This window comes from Agelaius tricolor, unplaced genomic scaffold (assembly GCF_023055355.1).
Source record: "Agelaius tricolor isolate 1412-34295 unplaced genomic scaffold, bAgeTri1.0.p SCAF_2, whole genome shotgun sequence".
NCBI classification, from domain to species: Eukaryota; Metazoa; Chordata; class Aves; order Passeriformes; family Icteridae; genus Agelaius; species Agelaius tricolor.
In genome coordinates this window covers 31,216,488-31,239,594 of record NW_027269262.1, presented here as the reverse complement: position 1 = coordinate 31,239,594, position 23,107 = coordinate 31,216,488, and the positions used below count along the sequence as shown (strand labels likewise).

Genomic DNA, 23,107 nt, shown 5'->3' with positions numbered 1-23,107 from the left:
CGGAGGTGTTTGGGCCAGAGAGCTCTGACTGCGCAGCATTAGGAGATGTGCTCCAGCGGAGCTCACGGGAGCAGAGGATGCAGCTGCCGGCTGGAAGAGCCGTCAGCCACAAGGGGGAAGCAGCATCCAGCGACACGAACACCAACCACAGCAGCTGAGGATTTTGCTCTGACTGCGGTAAGTTTAGAGGTGAGGTATCTCACAAACATAACCCTGTTATGAACACAAGAGTGAAGAGGCATTTTTCCAGCAGCTGGATAGCCCGCGTGATCTCAGCACAGGGCTGTTGGGGTGCATGACTGTGAACAGCTGCCACCACAGTTCTCACAATCCACCAGCTCTCTTCAAATTTTTCCATCCACAGACTCCTTGTTTCCAGAAGCACATTTACTTTCAGTTTACTTCAGTTTACTCTCAGTTTTTGTTGCAGCAATCACTCAGCTGTTTTGCTGTGAAGTGGCCATTGCCTCATTGCTGAGCTACGCTAAATTTCAGTGAGTTACTTAGCAGGTCCACCTGCTGTCGCAGACAGGCAGCAACCAGGGAAAGCTCCTGGACCAGGCAGTAAACTAATGCCCACTAAATGTGGCCCTTGGCATGCAAACCAGCCAAGCCTTCATATCCAGCTGCACCACACCTGCGTAAACTTGCCTTTCCTCCTCTTTTCACAGCAATAACTCAATTCCTTTGATTTCACCACAGTAACTGAACCCTTGACCACTGTTTCTGCCTTGTATCCTCCACAGAGGAGCACTCAGTTTTCTCATCCTCGCACAGGACTGCTCAAACCCAAGTTTCGTAGAGCCAGAGGATGGTGAAGAACGTGTCAAATACAAATAGATTGAGGATCCTTTATTACAGAACAAGGATTTCCAGAGTGTCTGAACACTGTCTTAGAGCAGCTGGATTGCAGCTCTTCACAGAGAGCAGGAAGATGAGGGAAATGAAAAGCAGCTGACATGCAGAATGAGACATCTGAGGGGTTCTGGAGGAAGGCAGAATATCCTACACAACATTCTGTTGAAGGAATGTCCCCAGTCTTTCAGAGGGATGGTCACCTTTAACTCCACATCTTTAGTTAATGCTTCGCACTTACCTGTTTAATAGTATTCATTCCTGGAAAAAACTTTGTAACATATTCTTTTCTCAGCACTAAGACCAAAACTTTTTACATGCCAATTAAAAAAATTTGCAATTTGTAAAGTCTGAATAAAGTAGCAAATTCCAGTTCCCCCACCCACCTTGCCCAAATTACAAAATAATGCAGAAACATGTAAAGGTTTTTATTAATTGTTATTGTTTAATAGCTGAGTGACAATTTTATAATAAAAATAAGTTCATTAAATATTTTGAAAACAAATTATTCTTGCATTCTAATATGTATATGGGCAGTTCCAAACAATTAATCGATTCAGAACAAGTGCTGGGCAAGATGAAACTTACATTAGAATTTTCAGAATAACAACCTACAAAGGGGGAACCTTTCAAAAATACGTTGCATACCCACAAACATGAGTTTTGGAAGAAACTAACAGGACCAATGATTCTAAATCAGTTATACACTTAAAAAAGCCTTCTGAAATAACCCTTCTGTCTTGAGACGATGATTTTCAAAGTGTCCATGAACAATAATTGAATTAGCTGTACAAATAAATGACACTTCTAAAAAAGAGAAAGTGAATACCAAACCTTTACTACATTGCATCCAGCCCTGTACATTCAAATGTGTAAGGGTTGAATGTACATATTCATACTGAAAAACCAGTATTTTACCCTTGATTACGTTTTCTTTAAACATTTTGAGTGATATGCATAACAAACTATGAAAAAATGAAAAAGCACAAAACCTTTCATCTTTTAAGGCTAACATACAAATTCAAGGCATGAATCTCAAATACACTGGCACTGATTCACTGTCTGCTCTTAGTCATCTGAGCAGCTTAACTTCCTGCAGGAACGTGCAAAGTGTGCCACAGTCACTTTCCACATCCTGAAGGAATTACATGCAGGCTGTTATCCAAACTAGTTTGTTCTCCTGGGCAATGAGACTGTGTGCCTATGTCCAGCTGCAGAGGCTCGGCTCAGGGCATCACACATGATTAGCAACTCAGTTGTGTTCTCATCCCCAACCCAAATATGCTTGGCATCCTGACAAACTGTGGCCAACAACATTCTGGTGTTTGTGATCTCTCTTTTTTCCTCCAAGCTTGTCTACTAAAACTTTATTTATTTATTTATTTCAAATCAGTGTGAAATAAGATTTATAAGTCAGCACAACAGTGTAATTAGTACTATCAAGGTGAGCAAAATCTCAACTGGAAAACCGAGTAGTTGGGAAACATCTATTCTGCTCAGGAATTTTGTTTCGTGTTAGGTATTTCTACTTAGGAACTGGGTTAAGTTGTGCATACTGTTTCAAAAGATTTATCTGCTGTCTTTTGTGCTCAGACTAAAATGAAACTAGGAAAAAATAAAAGAAAAACCCCACATCTGCAGGAAGATGGGCATTCACTTAGCTTGGATTGCTTCCAAGCCATCGTTCTGCATGATTGCCTAGTGCAAACACATTTGTCAAGTCCAGCCCTCAGTAAATAATAAACTGCTAATTAATGAGCTGACAACCTACCAGCACTAATCAAAGTCAAGTTACAGAGAAGACTAGATATTATAAACACAAAGGTAAACACTGCCTCTTTGAGGTCTAAGGCTGGATTAGAAAGAGGGAAGAAAAAAGTTCTTACTATTTTAAATATATGGCATGTTTGAAAAAAGGTGGTTCCTACTGCTAAAAGGACCCAAAGTATACTCAAAGTTCTAAGAAATTGAAATGCACTGGGTTTTAAAGTTTTGTTTGTTGCTGGATTTTTTTAATCTGGATGTTTATTTTTTTATTTATTATTCCATTTATTATTTTATTTTTTACCACATCTATTTTTTTTACTAGCTAAATTAAAAAGCCCCCTTTCTTAAAAGTTTGCAAAGCTTGTGTATCTGTAGGCTTTCATGGCCATGTGTATGTAAAGTGGTGAACCACAAGCACAAAATTCCAGAGCTGCAGCAAAGAGTATGTACTTCAGTTCTGGGAGAAGGGAGACAGGTGGACAGAGAGCAGTGGCTACCAGTGCAGGCTGCATTTAAGTTCCCATCTGCAAGTAACAAACAGGACCTGTCCAAGGAGCAGAGCCAGGTGCAATGGCAAGGAGGTTCCTGCAAGCAACCCAGACGGCAGCCAGTGCCCGGAGAGGCAGAAGCAGCAGCATGGGGACATCCACAATGGTGGCACATTGTTGGGTTACAACTAAAACCCTGACTGAGAAAAAAAGAAGTACTCTTAAGGTATCTCCAATATATGAAAATATAACTTCCAGTTTATATATTCCCTAGAATTTGATAATGGATCCCAAGTGCCAATGAGACATCAATCTGTTTCTTTATGTGTTATTTGGAATGGGAACTTTTGGAGGTTTCATTCATAGAGCATTATTTGTATATTAAGCTGGAAGACAATGCAAGACTGACTAGTCTGAAACAGGATCAATCTATTCCCTATTCCACCCTCAGAATACTTCCACATACACTCACACACGCACATACATGTGTGTATATATATATATATATATATATATGTATATGTATTTGAACACAGACACATAAGATTTACGTGTCAAGCAGCTGGCTCCAGCACCATCTCTTCCAAATACCTGCCTCAAAATCAGTCTTGCTTAAACAAATTTTAAAAAAATAATAGCAATAATAAAAAAAGACAGTGTTGAGACACCATGTAAAATGTCAGGGATAAGGAGCACAATGTGCTACCACACCTGGGGGAGACAAATGACCGTTCTCTGTTGCTGGAGTGTGACCATCAGTGAGGCAAATCCCTCTAAACTGAGTTCTGTTTTGCTGCTTCTGACACCTGGGGAGTTGGGATATCTCTGTACTGCAATACACACACTCAGGGAGTTCAGGAGCATGCACAGCTCACCAGAGCATCTGCTGTTAGTGAGAGGAAAGGCACCAGCACTGCACACGTCCCATGCAAACACAAGTGCAAGGAGGAGAGATGGCAACACAGCAGAAGAATTTAACAGCTTTGGACTACAACTGTGATTGTCCCTACCATGCATGGTGGATCACAGGGAATCCCTCTGCTTCCCCTACTTAGCGTTTTCCTAACATGGCCTTTTCTACCCTCTTGTATTTCTGCAGCTCAACAGCCAGTTCCCAGTATCTCAGATACAGCCACATAAGCTTTCCATTTTGACTTCTGGTTCTGTTCAGCACATTGCCACAGTAGTTATCATGTTTGAAAATATCTTGTAAGCCACTCTCCACATGTAAAGCCATAGCAACAGGATTAGTTGCTGCTTTAACTAGCAGATTTTTCTCTATTTCTAGTCTCTGACTTCTGGGTACTACAAGACTACAGTAGATGTCCTGTCTTTCCTTCAGTCCCTCTTCAAATTCTTTTAGTAAAATATTGGCTCTCTGTTGCCACTCTTCTTCCTTTGCCAGGCAACTCTGGTACAAGGTACCTTCTGCTCCAGAGTGCAAAAGGACTTGTTTTTCTCGCTCCAACTTCTCCTGCTCCTGTTCTAGGAGCTTCCTCTCTTCCACTAGTTTGCGGCTCTGGGACACGAGGGCTTCCCGGTAACTCAGGGTCCTGTGGCGTTCCTTTTCCAGCTCCACCTCCAGGTGAGCGACAGCGCGGCGGTTCTCCGTGATTATATCCCGGTATTTGCCTTCCAGGTCTTTTTGTAAAGCTGACTCTTTTCTGTAGTACTCTTCTTTTTCTTTTTCTATTTCTTTCTGACATTCTCTGGTCCAGATCCAACCTATCACACATAAATGATATTTCAGATGCAAGTATAACATGTAACAGTGAGGGGTATGATTAATTAGCTATGCCTGAAATGAAGCTACTAAGTGGTAAAGAAACTTTCTTTCCTGCCTTTCACTTCTATTTACATGTCCCCACAAAATGTATTTCTGTGGTCCTTATTTCACAGTGAGTCACTTTAAATGATCATGCTTTCTCTGAAATTAAATACCCCTATTCTTTCATTGTCTACTTCTCAGATTAGAGAAGGAAAATAAAGTCATGGAGAAACAAACTGGAGGTTTCCAATGTGGATACTGCATGGAGAACTTTCTAGGCCCAGTAAATAAATACATCAGCAACATCTGGTGTTGTTACCTCTGGGCTCTCCAGGACATCCTGCGTCCATTTTCCTTGAGAGAGCTTCATGGATTGCAGCTTATTAAATATGGATTCATCTCTGTGTGTTGTGAAAAACGCCAATCACTTGTTTTTAAAATTTTAAAAGTTTAATAGTAATAAAATGGTTATAAAAATAGTAATACAATTAGAGTAATAATAATTTGGACAATTTGAATTAGGACAATATGAGACAATGGAAACAAAGAGTTACGGATGTCCGGGTACCTTTTTCTGGGCGTCACGAGCCCGAAAAAGGACCCCCGTTTACAAAGGATTAACCCTTAAAAACAATAGCCTGTTGCATATTCATACATCTCATACATGATGCATAAATTCCATTCAAACACAGGATTCTGTCTGGTCATCGTCAGCTTCTCCCGAATCCTAACAGTGCCTTCGAGGCAGGAAGAAGTTAGTTTCTTCTGATAAGAGAGCAATAAATTCTTTTTCTCTGAAAGATTTAGGTGTCCTGTGGCTGCTATCTCTCTGCGAGTCCTTTCCTTAAAAAAAAGTATCCTACATAGCATAGTTTCTATTTTAACATTTTCTATAACCTAAAACTACATTTAACACACTAGTTAAGAGAATTAACACAGCATTACTTTCTAACACAACACATATAATATTCATTTTAATATTTGCGAAAAGCCAATCATAAAATATGCATTTTTCACAGTGTGAAAAGTGGTCTTTCCCCTAGCGACACTAACAGCGCTGGTTGTTCACAGCGCTATAGACAAGGAGGCCCGGGGCCGTGCCCAGGCGGGACATGGCTCCAGGAGCCCCCTGGGGCCGGGCGCCCAGCGCTACTCACGGAAGGCGGCCAGGCCCAGCATGGGCACCAGCAGGGCGTAATTCCAGCGGCTGCCGTCACCGCCGGGATCGCGCCGATTGGGCAGGATGTTCCAGTTGGGAGGGTCATTTAAGTTATTCATGAAGGCACCTGCGATGCACAGAGGGAAGACGCGGCCTCAGCAGCGCGCAGAGGGGCCGGGGCCGCTCCCGCCGCCACCGTCTCCTCCCGCTGGGGGTCTGGGAATTCTGCCTGAGCCCCTCGAACGGCGGCCCCTACACTTGAGGGCTTGGCCGCGCCATAAGTGGCAGCCCCGGACGCGACACGGCGTGCCGGGCCCATCCCCGCTCCGATTCCGATTCCGATTCCGATTCCGATTCCCATTCCCATTCCCGTCCCCGTCCCGCTCCCCCCACGGCGGGACCCCCCACGTACGAGCCCGGGAGCGCGCGAGCCCCTGACGCTGCCACTCACCTGCCGGCCCCGCCCCCTCCCGGCTCGGCCCATCAGCCGGGACGAAAAGGGGGTGGACAACACCAGGGTCCGAGCCTGGAGCGCCCCTGCTGGGCCCTTTTTATTCCATTAACGCCGAGGGCCAGAGGCAGCCGTGAGCCGCATCTGAATTCCGCCGTCTGGAGTTGCCGAACCTACTTTCTGTCCTAGAGAGACAGTACGGTCTTTCCTTCACCCTTCTGTCCGAATCTCGTGTCTACGAAATGGTCTTTCCTCACAACTTCAAAACACGATTCTGGCCTGTTTATTACGCAAACTTTCAGGCGCTGTCAGAGAGACAAAGAGGTTGAATCTTACAGTATTGGAGATCATCAGGGAAAAATAACGGCAGTAACACAATTCTAGTTTTCGATTTTTAAAAAACGTTCTTAACGATCAAAACAGGAGCTGTTTAGAAATCTTCCATCACGCAGCTCTTGGGCGGGGTGGGATCGCTCTGCGGGGCTCCCCCTCGCGGCACTGTTGGTCTGTCCCGCCGAGCCCTGCGCGTGCGCCCTTCACGCCCGCTCCCCCCTCCCCAACCCAAGTCTGCGGTGCGTGATGGCGGCGGCGGCGGCGGCGGCGGCTGCGCGGGGGCTGGCGAAGCGCTGGCTGCACCCGGCCGCGGCTTCCCGGGCGGTGAGTCCCTGCCCCTGACCTTTTCCCAGTCCTTGCTCCTGTCCATGCCTTTGTCCCTGTCCATGTCCTTGTCCCTGTCCATGTCCTTGCCCCTGTCCTTGCCCTTATTCCTGCCCTGTTTTCCCGTCCGCGGCGGCCCGGCTCCGCTGTCTCCTCCGTGACCTTGACTCGCGCGGTGATCTTCCCGCCCCCGGCAGGTTCGGTTCCTCCGGTGCTATTTTGGAGCGGCACCGACCGCACAATTCGTGTCCCGGGGGCAGGCAGGTTCCTGGGAGTAGGTGGCTGTGGGCATGGCTGGGCCGCGCCTCCCGGCTCGGGAATCGAGCGCCGTAGCCTGAGGCCCTGAGCAGGGTTTTGAGGGAGGCAGCGGGAATGGGATGTGCTGGGGAAAGGCCCTGCAGGAGCCTGGCAGGTGCGGCCCGAGCTCCGGGATAGAAAGCTCGACGCAGACTTATTCTGTATGAGCAAAAGTGCGCACAGGAAGACCAGGGAAGTGATTGTGCTCCTGTACTCGGCCCTGCTGAGGCCGCGCCTCGAGTGCTGTGCTCTGTTCTGGGCTTGTCACTTCACGAAGGACATTGAGGTGCTGGAGCGAGTCCGGAGAAGGGCAAGTAAGCTGGTGAAGGCTCTGAGCACGAGTCCCGTGAAGGGCAGATGAGAGAGCCGGGGATGTTAAGCCTGGGAAAAGGGAGGAGGTTTAAGGGAGAGTTTATCACTCCGTACAACTGCCTGAGCAGAGGTGACAGGAAGGGAGGAAATGGCCTCAAGCCGCACCACGGGACGTTCAGGTTGGACATCTGGAAGAATTTTTTCACAGCAAGGGTGACTAGCCATTGGAATGGGTTGCCCAGGAAGGTGGTGGAGTAACCATTCCTGGAAGTGTTTGAGGAAAGGCTGGATGTGACATTTAGTGCCGTGGTTTAGTTTACACGGTGGTGTCTGGTCATTGTTTGGACTCGATGGTCTCAGAGACCTTTTCCAGCCTAATACATTCTGTGATTCTGGACGTGTGTGGGAAGTATATGTCCCACTGGGTATACTCACTGTATATCTGAGTTGCTTGAACCTGGCTGGTGATTGTGCCCAGAAAGGGCTGCTGAGGAGTGTGGCAGGTTTGTGTTAGGGAAATGTAAGTTGTGAGTGAAGGCTTGTTCTTCTCCATGGTGAGGTGGGACCTTTCAGTTTCTTCCCACTGTTCTCATCCTGCATGTCCATAACAAACTTGGGATTACACAAGTGGGCTGTGGTTATACTTGTGTTACAAAGCAAGTGCAGAAAAGACAACTGCAGAGAGAGGGCAAGCTTTAAAGAGTGTCTCCATATTTTAGGTGGCAGTGAGCTGGCCCTGATTGAACCTTTGGTTCCAAAAGGGCCATGATCTTCCTGGTGGCATAAAAATTCAGGATTACTGCAGTGAGTGTTTCCTTCAGACTTAGTGTGACATCTTTTTCTGCTTTGTGGGTTTTTGTTTGAAAAGCCTGGTAACACAGCAGTGTGGAACAGGGAGGGAGTAGCTGCCTGGAGGAGAGTACTGGTGGAGCTACTTATGAATAGGTGGTAGGAACTGATCTCATTCCAGGGTGATTGCAGAAACCAGAGATAGCAAGTGTAATGACGCAGTAGATTTGCTGTTATACAAGAAGATAATTTGAGGAAGTTGGTATGAGAAATTGTAAAACTAGGTTGGGGAAAGTGTACTGGAGTTCACTTCAGAGGTGGGGGAAGTGGTGAACATTTGGGGAGGGAAGAGCTGCTTGTTAGCATATTGTAGAGTGGTGGGACCATGAATGTAACAGCTGCAGATATCACTCCAGTGCATTTTAGGTTATATTTCAAATAGGGAAACGCTGATGTTGCTGGACCCTGATGTGGCTTTGTGTTGCTACTCTCAGTAATCATACATGCTGAGTTAGGCTTATTTTTTGAACTGTGTAAAGAAGGAATACCAGATTTCGATACCTTGGAGAGGTGGAGACTAATTCTTATCAAAGCAAAGACTGCATACTGAGTAGGTTTGGGTGTGGTGTTTGTTGGTTTGGTTTGGTTTTGAGCAAGTCAAGGGGTAGGAAGTGACATCCAGAAGGATAAAACTTGCATCCTTGTGCTAAGTTTATGTATTGATAAATAGTTCTAAATTGGTCATTAATTTCATAAAGAATAAGAGAACTATTTTGGACTTTTGAAGCAATACTCAGCTGGAAGAGCATTCCCTACAACCTTTTTTAATTTTCAGTACTACGACCACCTGTAATAATTCAAATTCTGAGGATTACTTGACAGGAGAATAATTTTCCATTACTTCCCATGGTTCCCACAAAGCTTCATCTTTGCTTAATTATGAAAGAACTGCAAGAATACTTCAGCATTAATTGCAGACATATTCTTCTGTTGATGCAGTCTCAGGCTGGTCTGAGAGGCTGGTCACTGTTGCTGGAGTCCATAATGGATAGTCTGGAACACCCTGTTAACTGCAGGCTATTCTCACATCAGTCAAACCTTTTCTGATTATATAGCATGATTATAGGAAAGCCAGAACTTCAGTACAGGTAGCTCTAAAATACATTAATACTCTTGTGTGTGTGCTACCAGTGGTGAGTGTAGATTTGTTACAAATGTGGGGTAGCTGAGGGTGCTGTAAGTCTACCCTGTGGAAACATTTGTTCCATAATGTTGTCTTGGCTTCTTTCCGTAGTGGCCAGCAGCGTGCCAGGCTCCCGCACGGAACTTACACTTCACAGTCTATGGAAAGAAAAACGCCTCCACCAAGGTGTCTGACTCGGTATGTCTGTACTTCTTATGCTGTGATTCAGTCAAGCACTTAATGCTTGACAGGCATGAAGCTTTCAGGCTTTCACTGGAGCGCTGTGTTCAGGTGCTTCGTGAGACTTAGTTGCTGAAGTGTGTGGCTCTTTTTAATGACAGTTTCCAAGCAAAAGAGTAAAACAGATGTAGCAATTGCTGCAAAAGTCTATTGAGAACATTATACCTATCCTGCTTGTGTTTTTATGAAACTTTTTTGACTTACTTTGAACTATTTGTGAACATAACAAAGTGATTTATTTTTCCAGATCTCTACACAATACCCAGTAGTGGACCATGAGTTTGATGCAGTCGTTGTGGGTGCAGGAGGAGCAGGTCTGCGGGCTGCCTTTGGTTTGTCAGAAGCTGGGTTTAACACAGCCTGTGTTACCAAGCTGTTCCCCACCCGCTCCCATACTGTTGCTGCACAGGTGAGAAATGAGGCAGAACAAATGTTTAAGGAATGCCTGCTGTCAGAAAGCTGATTTGGATGTAGAATAATCATAAAATGGTTTGGGTTGGAAGGGACATTAGGGGTTACCCAGTTCCAATGACCTTGCCATGGGCAGGGATTCCACACATTAGATTAGATTGCTCAGGAGCCCATCCAACCTGGCTTTAAAAACTTCTAGGAATGGGGCACTTGAAGACCTTGTTTCAAGGCCATGCTTCTTATTTGTAAATATCACATATTTAGTTGAAACTTTTTTAGAGGGTAGTATGTAATAAAATCACAGCATCAGTAAGTTTGGGAAAGACCTCTAGGATCATAAGAGTTTAACCATGAACTTGTAACTGCCAGACTTCATATTAGGTAGCAGGTACATTTCATTTTGCTTCCAAACTAATGACATTGCAAGACACATTTTTTTAATCTCACTTGCAGTTGTTCTTAAAACCCTTATTTCCTCTTATGTTTTTATTTCATTATACTGCCTCTTTTTTCTTCCCCATTTCTAAACATTATCAAAATGCAGTGCTGCTTCTCTGCCTGAAGTGTAACTGTGATTCACTGCATTACAGAAAAAAGGACAAGCCATTGTGAAACTGAGGAGTTTCACAGCCACATTAAATCTGTCTTGAGTATAGTTCTTGTACACATATGTGATTTTTAATAGAAATGAGGTAAACCTACTAAAGCTGTATTTGAGTAATGTAATTCCAGGAAACTGGATTTTCATTTTCAGGGAGGTATCAATGCTGCTCTGGGGAACATGGAGGATGATAACTGGAGGTGGCATTTCTATGACACAGTGAAAGGGTCGGACTGGCTGGGTGACCAGGATGCCATACACTACATGACTGAGCAAGCCCCAGCTGCGGTGATAGAGGTGAGACTCATGGGATTTGATGTCAGCTGTAGTTATAAATAACACAGGCTGGCTTCCAAGGAGGTCTCCTTAAAATAACTTGTTTGTTGTGATGCACAAGAGTTTCTGATGCTTGTATTTGGGTTCAACAGCTGGAAAATTACGGGATGCCCTTCAGCAGAACTGAAGAAGGAAAAATCTATCAGCGTGCATTTGGTGGACAGAGTCTTCAGTTTGGAAAAGGAGGACAGGCCCACAGATGCTGTTGTGTTGCAGACAGGACTGGACATTCACTCCTACATACTCTGTATGGCAGGGTAAGAAGCTGTGAGGTTAACTTGGTTTGGGGTTTTGTGTTTACATTTACTAATTTTTTTTTCCTTTTTACCCCCAGAGTTTGAGAAAAGATAATCAAACCCAAACCAAACAAACATGTAACTGGTCACATATAAATGAGGATTCCAGGGGAATGGCTTATAGCAGTTCTGGGTTATCTTCCTTCCTGAGGCAATGTGGACAACAACAACACTGTACTAATTAGTACATTAGTACAGTGTCAGCTTTGTGGTCTGGACTAGTTCTGCACTGTTAGTACTTTTGTGTCTGTTAACTAGACCCAAAGAGAATTTATGTAAACTTTTCCCCAAAAGCCCTTTTTTTCCAAAAATTTGACACAGCAGCATTGGGGAGCTCTGAAAAGAGGTACAAACCAGCATTTTTTTTTCACTCATCTTCAAACTGGGAGGAGGGGGAAACAAGGTGTAAATTAATTAAGGCCTGCTGTGCATTCCTGAGCTTGTTCTTTGGCAAGTAAGTGACCAGTGTTCCAGCTTGTCTGCCTGTTAATTCTACAAACCATAATTGAGGGAAGTGCTGGCTGTTTGAAAATGGTAGTGAGCTACTTGCAACCAGAAATCCAAGTACCTGGTAGCTACTGTTTTTTATTTACTTGGTAGCCAGCTAATTGCTCTCCTCCAGGTTCTAAGTGTGTGTGCTGCTGCAATACAAATGCTCCGTGCTGCCAAACACTGCTCTGATCCCTGAGGGCATGAAAGAATGCTTGACTCGGTGCCTGCTGCTCCTGCTGGTTTATTGGGCTCCTGGAGGTGTTTCTCATTTCTCTGGGAGAGCTTTAGTGCAGCGTGCTTCTACATGTATGGAGCACTGCAGCTGGTAATGTGTTGCCAAGTGTAGACTGAAATGACAAGTCCTGCTGCCTAGCTCCTGACTGTGCTCAGAATTAAGTGCTTTTGCCACTACTTGTGTCTTTTAAAGCCGGAATAGATTAATTAACAAATTCTTTGTTAAATAGTTATGAGGAAACAGTCTTCCCTGAGAGTTGATGGGGATGTTTTTTATCCTGATAGAGCCCATGTACATTGACAGTTTTGAAGAGAGGTTTCTTCAGTAAAAGTTCCTTTTGTAACTTTCCTCCAGTCTCTCCGATACGATACAAGCTACTTTGTTGAATATTTTGCCTTGGACTTGCTTATGGAGAATGGAGAATGCCGTGGTGTTATTGCCCTCTGCATTGAAGATGGAACCATTCATCGTTTTAGAGCAAAGAACACGGTCATTGCCACTGGGTAATGTAATGTTTGTGATGAAGGACCAAAACTGGGGAGTGTTACCAGCTGGAAGTTTGTGTGCTTGTACATGTGTTTGGATCCACAGTGTGGAGAAGATGCATTGACAGAACATAATTTATAGGTTCATTCGCCCCACACTAAGAGGAATATAAGTGAATTCAGTCATTCCCTCTGAAAGAAGGCACATGCTAATTTTGTGACCAAGTATAAATTTGGTATGAGGTCTAACTTTGAATTCTAGAAAAATGACATAAAGTAAGAATGTGTAAGAGTAATATATTATTCAGATGGTCTTTGATTTTAAAACATGCTGTTTAAAACAGACATTGTTGCAAGGCTGCCAACATGTCTGTCTGTAGAGTTCTGAATTTCCTGTAGGAGACAGCTTTTGTCAAAATTCTAGAGATTCTATTTCATTAAGATACTGCCACTGTAATTCTAACTGTTCTAGGATAAAATTATCATATTATGAGTGTAACTTAACAGTACTTGGTTGCAAAGTTTGTATATGTTTATTAGAATGCTATTTTCATTAGTCTTTTGCTTCTTATGGCACTCTCCTATCTATTTCAATATGAAAAATATTTATAAATGTATCTATGAAAAATACACTTATAAATTAATTTATAAAAGGTTGCCTGCATAATTTGTCTTATGTGTTTTTCATGCTTGTGTACTTTGAGGTACATGGAATATGTACTTGCTATTTTTCCTGAGAGTTTGTCCTGAAATTGGGCTGATTGGCTGTTCTTAATTACATTGGAAGCTAACCTAGATGTTTGCAGCATAATAATTCATGTTTAATACCTGGACAACTAAGTTTTTAAATCTAAGAATATAAAACCAGGACTATATGGGCAATCTAAACCATCATTATATGCTATTTTTTATAAAACTGTTAGTAATTGTTCAAATGAAACGGAATGGTATGGATTGAGAGAACTTTGTGAAATAACCTTTTTTTGTCCTGACAGAAAAGCTTCTGATATCAACCTAACAATCCTGCTTTGGAATTGGTTTTCTTTTTCTTCAACCTTCTGTCACCAGCCATTCTTCAAGTATGGTTGAGCAAAACTGGGCTAAACCAGTTTTGTTTTCTTTTGGTTGAAATAGTACAGGAGATGGTAAAACTTAAGCACTTTTCTTATTAACCCTTGTGTTGTGCAAACAGCATAGTTCACTAAGTATGTTGTAGTGATGTTTTAATTTTCTTCCTGTTAATTCCGTTAACTTTTGTGTTCTGCAGTGGGTACGGCCGCACTTACTTCAGCTGCACATCTGCTCATACCAGTACTGGTGATGGAACTGCTATGGTCACACGAGCTGGGCTCCCTTGCCAGGACTTAGAATTTGTGCAGTTTCACCCTACAGGTACCGACTATGAAATAGTGCTTACAATATTATTTTTAATGAGTTGAACAGATTTTTACATTGTTTTAAAATGTCACAGAATTACACAATATGCTGAGTTGGAAGGGACCCATCAGGTGCATCAAGTCCAACTCCTGGCCCTGCACAGGACAGCCCAAGAATCACAGCATGTGCCTGGGAGCAGTGCCCAAACACTTCTTGAACTTTATCTGGGTTGGTGCTGTAACCACTCCCCTGGGAAGCCTGTTCCAGTGCCCAGCCACCCTCTGGGTGAAGAACCTTTTTCTAGTATCCAAGCTAAACCTCCCCTGACAGAGCTTCAGGCCATTCCCTTGGGTCCTGTCACTGTCACCACAGAGAAGCCATGAGTTCCTGCCTCTCCTCTTCCCCTCACAAGGGAGTTGCAGACTGCATTGAGGTCTCCCTTCAGTCTCCTACAGGCTGGACAGACCAAGTGACCTCAGCTGCTTCTCATTCAACTCCCCCTCAAGGCCCTTCACCATCCTTGTTGCTTTCCTTTGGATGCTCTCCAATAGTTTAATGTCTTTCTCATATTGTGGTACCCAAAAACACCCCCAGCACTCGAGGTGAGGCCACCCCATTGCAGAGCAGAGCAGGACAATCCCCTCCCTTCCCCAGTGATGCTGTGCCTGATGCCCTCCAGGACATGCTTGGCCCTCAGCTGCCAGGGCACTGCTGACTCATGGTCAATTTGCCATTGATCAGAACCCTCAGGTCCTTTTCCTTGGCACTGCTTCCCAGCATCTCCTTCCCCAGTGTGTCCGTGCATCCAGGGTTGCTCCATCCCAGGTGCAGAGTCCAGCACTTGCCTTTGTTGTACTTTATACAGTTGGTGATTGCCCAGCCCTCTTAATTTGTTGGGATCTCCCTGCAGGGCCTCCCTGCTTCTGACGGAATCAGCAACTTCTCCCAGTTTTGCAGTGTGTGCAAACTTGCTCAGTGTCCCTTATAGTCCTGTGTCCAAGTAATTTATGAAGATGTTGAAGAGCGCAGGTGCTAAGACAAAGCCCTGTGGAACCCCACTAGTGACAAGTCACCAGCATGCTGTCACCTCAAGCGTGATGGGCTCAAGTCAGTCTCCACTTTTCTGCAGCATTTGAGAAGTTGCTTGTGACATGTGTTTAGACTTGCCTGCAGCTGTTGTTGAATATACTTTGAGAGTAAGACATATAATGTGGGAAAGGTCTCAGCTGTTCTAATTAAAGAGCAGTGTTTAATATTTTGAGGTGCTGTCCTTACAATGCTAAGTAAGAAGTTTTATGAATTACAAGCTGAAACTACCTCTTAAACTTATATTTCCTTTGTCCTTAATGTTTTAAGGGGTTTCATATTAGATACAAGAGCAATGGGATAGGTCCAAATGTTAGGGAATTATATACTAGCATCTTCAGTGAAGTGGGGTAGTTGAAGTTAAGGTATATATATAGAATTGTGGTTTTCTAGCATGTGATCAGTATCTGAACTGTGGATAACAATGATCACAAACTAGATTTATAGCTAATTAAATGCTTCATTTTTACTGATGATGTGATTTATGTAAATGGTTTGTATAATTTTACAATGTTATTGTTATATCATAGAGATCCAATGTTCCTTTGACTTAAAGATTTTCTAGTTAAAGAAGCTTCACTGCTTGTATGATAATTTTGTAGCTTTTAGGATAATTATCAAGTGAAGTGCATGAGTTAGTTTGCAAGTAAGCTTTTTTGTTCCACAGGATTTGAAGCCATCTTGTACTGCTTCAGCACAGAAGAGGGAACAAAAATAAGCAAATGGACCTTGAAATAATTAACTTCTGGTTTATTAAAAATCTTAAAATAATTGGTAAAGGTCTACAAGGACTTAATAAAATTCTCCTGATGTATTGATAGGTGCAGATCACTTCCAGTTTTAATTTGAAATACTGTGGGTGTTTCAAATCAACTTGCTTGCCTTTTGGAAAGAGTGTTTAAAAGAAATAACAACATTTGAGGGACAGTTCCTAGAGGTATGATTAGGGTGGAATAAAATCTGCACCCCTGATTATTTTGAGAATACTCTGTTTATTCAGTGTTCATCCTGATTGTGAAGCTGTGTGGAGAAATCTCCTTAAATGGTGTTTTCATTCTTGAACAGGTATCTATGGGGCTGGCTGCCTTATCACAGAAGGATGTCGTGGAGAGGGAGGTATTCTGATCAACAGTCAAGGTGAAAGATTCATGGAGAGATATGCACCTGTTGCCAAGGATCTGGCTTCCAGGGATGTAGTGTCTCGTTCTATGACCATAGAAATCCGTGAAGGAAGGTTAGTTAAATGCTCTTCACAAAGCTGCAGAATGAACTCTTAATCATGCTAGACTGTGAAGTGCAATAGTTCATTTGATAAGCACATGGCAATTCTTGAGAGTGAGCTCTAATGACTGTTAAGCTGATCTCTGTGTGTAAGGCAGAAAATCTTTCTTGTTAATTCCTAATGATACTGACAGAGAACAGATGATTTGTTAAGAGTCTCCTGTTCTGTTTGAATTCAGTGTGTCTAGAGACACTTGCTCAGACAAGCTTAATGTATATGCTCTTACTACAAACAAAATAATGTGGTGCTGTTCTCTTGGCTGATTACCAAGTTTTACATATTTCTGCAGAGATGTAATAGTTGAAAATCTTAAATAATGTGAATTACTGTGAAAAGGAAGCTGAGAATTGGAAAATGGCCTCAATTCATCCAAGTGCCACAGTCTTATTGAATATGTGAGATATTAATTTTTGTCAGATAACATTTGTAAAAGAACCTGTTTATTTTCGCAAATGAAACGAACTGCATTAGAAATGCTATTAGTGTTTGTAAATTCCTGTTATGTATTCCAGTGTTGGGTTTTTTTTTTTGCTAGGGGCTGTGGTCCTGAAAAAGACCATGTGTACTTGCAGTTGCACCACTTGCCACCACAGCAGCTGGCCACCCGTCTCCCAGGCATTTCCGAAACAGCCATGATATTCGCCGGAGTTGATGTCACTAAAGAGCCTATCCCTGTCCTGCCTACTGTGCATTATAATATGGGAGGTATTCCCACTAACTACAAGGGACAGGTGAGCAATACATGTCACTTTTGAGCTTTTGTATTTTCATCATCATACTAGGAAATTGTTTTTCAAATAGAAAAGCATTAAGGATGTTTTTTATAAACGTAAGGATGATAAATACCATTTATAATAATAATAATGATGTCAGAGTACTTAAAACACACAACCTTTTTGGTTTTTTAAAATAACTTGATAACCATGTTCCAGTCCATCTAGAGATGGGAGTTCCAAGAAACATCTAAAATGAAATTACTGACAATAATTCTCTGTTAGTTGAGCTGAGGATAATATAATTGAACACAGACCAAAGTAGGCCTCTGTTGCATTCTGTAGCATGAGTTAATGTGTATTATTCCTCTGTAGTTCATGTAATCTAAACACCAGAGGAGATCCTCCAACTGACACTAGCTGGAAATCAATGTGATGGTGTCAACTGAATTCTTCTCTTCATGTACTTGTTAAGTTTCAGTGTAAAATTTTGCCTTGCATGTGCAGATCAGACTTTATGCCTGTGCATTTCTGACTTACTGCAGAATTGTGGTGAAACAGAGCTGTGCACCCTTCATAAGAATATGTAAGGAAATCTTGGGGTTTAGCCCTGTCTGTATTTGCATACAGATGTCAATGTATGTATTTGCATACATTTCTCCTTGCCCTTTAGAGCTAAGGTAATTCCGTGTTTAGAGGCAGAAGAAACTTTAGGTTGCTGTGTCGCACCCTTCCATGCACGTGGCCTGTGCAGATGAGGAGGTTAGCACTGTGTCCAAGTGTTTCCAGTGGCTGAGTGTTGATGGAGTGTGTGCCATGGCAGGTGATCACACACGTGAATGGAGAGGACAAGGTGGTACCTGGCCTGTATGCCTGCGGGGAGGCGGCCTCCGCATCCGTCCATGGCGCAAATCGACTCGGAGCAAACTCCCTTCTGGATCTGGTGGTCTTTGGTCGGGCTTGTGCCCTGACTATTGCAAGTACATGCAAGCCTGGTAAGTCTCACTTTTCTAGAGACGTTTGCCTCTATGATGTAATTTCTGCCCAACGAAGAGTTGTTGCTACCTGATTCAAATTTAGAGTGATACTCATAGGCTCTTGTTAGAAAAGGAAGAAATTGGTGTTTATGCTTTTGGTAGGCATGTTCTATGCCAGGCAAATGTTTTGATGTTACTATTTGCTTTGTAATTGATCCTTTGAAAACTAGAATTGGGCCAATGCTATTGGCAAGAGCAGTTGTGATTTTTGACAAATTAACACAGACTATTGAATGTGAAGACTATTTTGTATTTTCTACATACTGCACCCTCTTCTACATCAAAATGTAATCTATCTTACACTTGACACTTTTGTATAGTGGAATTTGCTGCCACCTTGCTGATTTATTTATAAGAAGGACTGACATGCAAGTGGTGAGAGAGAGATAGTAAAAATTGCAATATCTCATTCACTGGATTCTCATTGCCCAATCTTTTATATTTTAAAATAATCTGGTTCAGACACAATTGTTGACCTGAGAAAACAAAGAAGCAAGCCCTCCCTTCCAACCCCCAAGAAAATACTGGACATGGCAGTTACATTGCCAGAGCAGCTGGAGTTCACAAAGAGTCATCTGTTTTCTTACTGCTTAATGTCCAAACTGCACCAGCTGCTGAGATTGATGATTTCTCATGGAATCAGCCTAGATCTTGTGGTGCCTATTTGGTCTGTCTTTGTGCTAACATTTTTTTGAATCCTTCTGTGGCTCTTTAGAGTTAGAAATTGTAGAAGGGGGTTTATTAATCTGAGTGCGAAGGTACATGTGAGATGAACCGTGCTGGTAAGATGCTGTGTTTGCTTTGTTGCCCACTAACTTGTGGCTTCCAGTATTAGAGGCAAGATGCAGAGCTCATGTCTAACTGCCAGGCTTATTGACTGCTCCTGGTCCCTTACACATCCAGGAAAGCATAGCAGTAGGTGGTAAGGACCATGGAGGCTTATTCCATAGTTGAGAAGAATTTTCATGCTGCTTCAAAGGAATGAACAGCAGAATTTTGCCAAACCTATAAAATCTTTCATAATTGTTGTAGGAAAGAATGGGATTCATATTCCACTGAGAACTTTAAATACATGGATACAATTGGTGGGACTTCAGGAAAGTTACACTTAATGTGCACCTCAGAGGAAGAAAACAGATTATGTTTTACTTAAATCTGATTTTTAGTAATTAATAGTGTCTGAAACTGCCAGAAACCAAACCCAAGTCTGACTACCAAACTTACTGAAATTTTCTTATTAGGAGAGCCAGTTCCCCCCATTAAACCAAATGCTGGTGAAGAGTCAGTTGCTAATCTTGACAAGTTAAGGTTTGCTAATGGAAGCATAAGGACTTCAGAAGTGCGACTGAACATGCAGAAGGTAAGCCTGGGGAAGCTCTCAGGGATAGGGTGGGACAAGCTGCAGGCAGCTGTGGGGTTTGGTGACTTGGCAAAGTGCACTTGAGGATTTGACATGCAGAAGAAAAAGTGGGTGAGAAGATTGTGTGTGCAGCAAAGGTTGTATCACTTGTTAATTCCTTCTTCCCTTCATGGTCATTCCCCTGTGTAGTTTACCTGCTGTATAATAGAGTGGGGTTTCAGTTGTTTGGGGTGAATGGAAGAACATGGGGTTTTTCAGGCTGCAGACAAGTTTGAGCTCAGAACAGCTCTGTATCAAGCTCTTCTGGAGCTAAGGAAGTTACATGCTTTCATATGCAGCATATCAAACTGATTTTGTTTTACTGTGTTGCAGGCAATGCAAAACCATGCTGCTGTATTTCGTACTGGTTCTGTACTTCAAGAAGGCTGTGAGAAGCTTAGCCAGATTTATGGTGATCTGGCTCATCTAAAGACTTTTGACAGAGGTAATTTGATAGCAAAAAACACACCTTGCCCAGAGTACTCTGGGAAGAGTGTTGGTAGCTTTGGTTTTTGTTGTTTGTTTTTTTGTTTTTTTTTTTTTTTCTTTCTGTAAACCTAATGTGTTTCTTGAATTTTTGGCTGAAGATTTTGACCATTTTGAATCTTTCAAAATATTTTGTAGAGCCCTACTTACTAAACATGGTAATCAGGTAAAATACTTGGCCTTTGCAGTTGTTTTCTGGTTGAAAAATCTTTCGGAGAAGCAGAGATTGAAATTGGATTTACATGCGTAAGGTACAAACTGCCCTCAGAACACAATGTGAACTTGTCCAAATTCTGAGATGAATGATGAACTTTGTCAGAATCTTCTGAAAGTTGGGAGTTGCAGAGAGGTAGCAAGACTATTCGTAGGCTAAACACTCAGTTTTCATTCTCCAGCTGAGCAGATACCACAATGCAGACAGATCCTGCCACGCCTTGTGGTATATCTTAACAGAACTTGGTTATTTAAGTGCAACTGATGATGCAGCTTTGGTTCACTCACATGTATTTCTCTTGTTTGTAGACCATCTTCCATAGTATTTTAATATTTTACCAGGCATTGTGTGGAACACTGACTTGGTGGAGACCCTGGAACTGCAGAACCTGATGCTTTGTGCTCTGCAAACCATTTACGGCGCTGAGGCTCGCAAAGAGTCCCGGGGTGCCCATGCCAGAGAGGATTATAAGGTATAAATGTTTTCTGTGACCTGAATGTAGGATTGAATCTCCTTGTTATATGCCCTCAGATGGATTATTTAAAGTTGCAAAATCTTCAAATGCAGTCTTCAGTGTTAAGATTAGTGTAGTATTTTTTTGGGGTCCTATTTGTTCTGCTCTGGCTCTTCTTTGTTATTTATAAAAGGACCAACACATGGAACCTGGGAATGATCTTGAAAAGAGTTGCTCTGTGTGCATATGTGAGTCATTAGAGACTTCTAAATCAGGACTATAGTAATAATATCACAGATGCGTAAGCAGGACATAAAGAAGCATAAACAGAATAATTGTCCTATGCAAGGAAAGTTACCTTAGAGCCCTTGTTAAGCCTGGACATTTCAAATTAGACATGGGCAGTGTTAAGAGAAAGCTTGCTGTGTGTTCAGAGACATGCTGGGTTACAGGTGTAATTGAAATGCAGTTGACCTCTGGTTGTAGAGTGATTTGTAGATACAGTTTCTGGTCTGTACTGATCTCATTTTGTCCCTAGTTACGGGTGGATGAATTTGACTACTCTAAGCCACTCCAAGGCCAACAGCGGAAGCCATTTGAGGAGCACTGGAGAAAGCACACTCTGTCATACGTGGATATCCCAACTGGGAAGGTACTTTGAGCTTTGTGCTTGAGGATCTTTTTTGCTGTTAACAGCTGTTCTCATAAACAGCCTTGGAAATTGTGATAATCCTGCACTGTTGATCTTTGGGAAGTGACTTTGCTATTTGAGCTGGAATTGTGTTTCCCCTTGTGTCAGACTAGTTTAAAAGCTTTTTTCTTCTAATGGTGACAAAACATGTTGTTGGGTGTTTAATAGAACAGCTTTATGGTATTTCAGAGATAGAACTGAATTCTGACCCTACAAAAATCTTAACTGTTGGGGTTTTTTGGATCTCATTCATTAATCCTGTGGTCCTGAAGTTCTTTGTTCCCTTTTACTTTAGGTTACCTTGAAGTACAGACCCGTGATCGACAAGACTCTGAATGAGGAAGATTGCCAGACCGTCCCACCAGCCATCCGCTCATACTAGCAGCTTCCATCTCACTTGAAGCCCTCTCCCAGAGGGGCCAGTGTACATAAGCATAGCACAAGCAAACCAAAGTAGTGTTGGCACTTAGCACTGAATGGAAAATGCTGACAAAACTTAACTTTTCTCCAGCTTGTATTCTGCTGTGGCTTACTGTACATTTATTAAAAGTGGAATGTAGAACAGCTTATGTTCTTTCACTCATCTGTCAAAAGGGACAGCAAAAACACAACATGTGTCTAAATAAAGTCATTACAAGTCTTGTATTTGAATATGCTGATCTGTATATAATTACAAAGCTCTTATTGCGAATGCATAGTTACTTCCATATTTTAAGAGCAAAAAATGTGCTCAGTGAGAGGACAAGAGGCAGTGGGGACAAACTGAAGCACAGGAACTTCCATTTAATTATGAGAGAGATTATCTTTACTTTGAAAGTGGTGGAGCACTGGAACAGGCTGCCCAAAAAGGTTGTGGAATCTCCTTCTCTGGAGGTACTAAAAGCCTGCCTAGATGTAATCCTGTGCAACCTGCTCCAGGTGAACCTGCTGGCACAGGGGCAATGGACTAGGTGACCTCCCAGAGATGCCTTCCAACCCCAGCTATTCATTGCAAAAGTTTTAGACAAGATGGAGATGCTGAATTTTGTGATGTGGGGACTTAAGCATCTTAGTTGCTGACTTCAAGTAATACTTGAAGAAGATGATGTAGTTATAGCTTTGTATTGTCATACTGTTTTATTGACTGAAAAAAGAGACTTTCACTTACTTCTTCTGATATAAAATAATCTAGATAATAATATCATTACCCAGTCTATATTGTCTCTGGAACTTCTGAAGCCATTTTAGTGCCATGCCCTGTGTATTTCCTAGACTGTCTCTTCTCAGAGGAGCCAGGGGGTAGAAGATTTACTTAAAAGCTTGCAAGACTCGAATTCAGTGTGCTTTTAGTGCCAGGATGTAACTTGTAAGGCATTAATAGAGCAGCTTCTGGCAGCATTTCTGTGAATAACAGTTCTTGTAGGACTGAAGGGTACCTTGCAGGTTGCAATGGAATGAAGCGTTCTCCATGTTAGGCAAAAAAATTGTTTTCTTAACGGCTGAATGTTGGCTGCTCTTGGAAAAAAAAAATCAGAATGTTGGAAAACCTGAAGTGTTAGAATGTTGC

General features: G+C 42.5%; 2 protein-coding genes across 4 annotated transcripts; one reads left to right on the top strand and one right to left on the bottom strand.

The window, feature by feature from the left end:
• Positions 1 to 1,274: 1,274 nt before the first annotated feature.
• CCDC127 (coiled-coil domain containing 127) lies at positions 1,275 to 6,818 on the bottom strand. 3 transcript variants are annotated; one of them, XM_071455417.1, is made up of 3 exons: positions 6,489 to 6,818; positions 6,036 to 6,164; positions 1,275 to 4,835 (listed from the first exon to the last, which is right to left on the bottom strand). In XM_071455417.1, the coding sequence occupies exons 2-3, from the start codon at positions 6,154 to 6,156 to the stop codon at positions 4,162 to 4,164; spliced, it is 795 nt and encodes a 264-aa protein (XP_071311518.1). In that variant the 5' UTR covers positions 6,157 to 6,164; positions 6,489 to 6,818; the 3' UTR covers positions 1,275 to 4,161. The 3 variants fall into 3 exon arrangements, with proteins under 3 accessions (XP_071311518.1, XP_071311524.1, XP_071311530.1); XM_071455423.1 differs by lacking the exon at positions 6,489 to 6,818 and adding an exon at positions 6,450 to 6,473; XM_071455429.1 differs by lacking the exons at positions 6,036 to 6,164; positions 6,489 to 6,818 and adding an exon at positions 5,198 to 6,028.
• Positions 6,819 to 6,983: 165 nt separating this feature from the next.
• On the top strand, positions 6,984 to 22,212 carry SDHA (succinate dehydrogenase complex flavoprotein subunit A). The gene is made up of 15 exons (XM_071455382.1): positions 6,984 to 7,145; positions 9,838 to 9,924; positions 10,214 to 10,375; positions 11,132 to 11,275; positions 11,407 to 11,571; positions 12,692 to 12,840; positions 14,090 to 14,214; positions 16,351 to 16,519; positions 17,103 to 17,298; positions 18,104 to 18,275; positions 19,559 to 19,677; positions 20,050 to 20,161; positions 20,758 to 20,888; positions 21,409 to 21,522; positions 21,857 to 22,212. The coding sequence occupies exons 1-15, from the start codon at positions 7,068 to 7,070 to the stop codon at positions 21,941 to 21,943; spliced, it is 2,010 nt and encodes a 669-aa protein (XP_071311483.1). The 5' UTR covers positions 6,984 to 7,067; the 3' UTR covers positions 21,944 to 22,212.
• The last annotated feature ends 895 nt before the right edge of the window (positions 22,213 to 23,107 follow it).

Coding starts and splice junctions, on each gene's coding strand:
- CCDC127 (XM_071455417.1), bottom strand. CDS start 6,156: ATGAATAACTTAAATGACCCTCCCAACTGGAACATCCTGCCCAATCGG. Junction 4,836..6,035: donor GCTGGGCCTGGCCGCCTTCC/GTGAGTAGCGCT, acceptor TATGTGTGATAG/GTTGGATCTGGACCAGAGAA.
- SDHA (XM_071455382.1), top strand. CDS start 7,068: ATGGCGGCGGCGGCGGCGGCGGCGGCTGCGCGGGGGCTGGCGAAGCGC. Junction 11,276..11,406: donor CCCCAGCTGCGGTGATAGAG/GTGAGACTCATG, acceptor TGGGTTCAACAG/CTGGAAAATTACGGGATGCC. Junction 18,276..19,558: donor TGCAAGTACATGCAAGCCTG/GTAAGTCTCACT, acceptor TTTTCTTATTAG/GAGAGCCAGTTCCCCCCATT.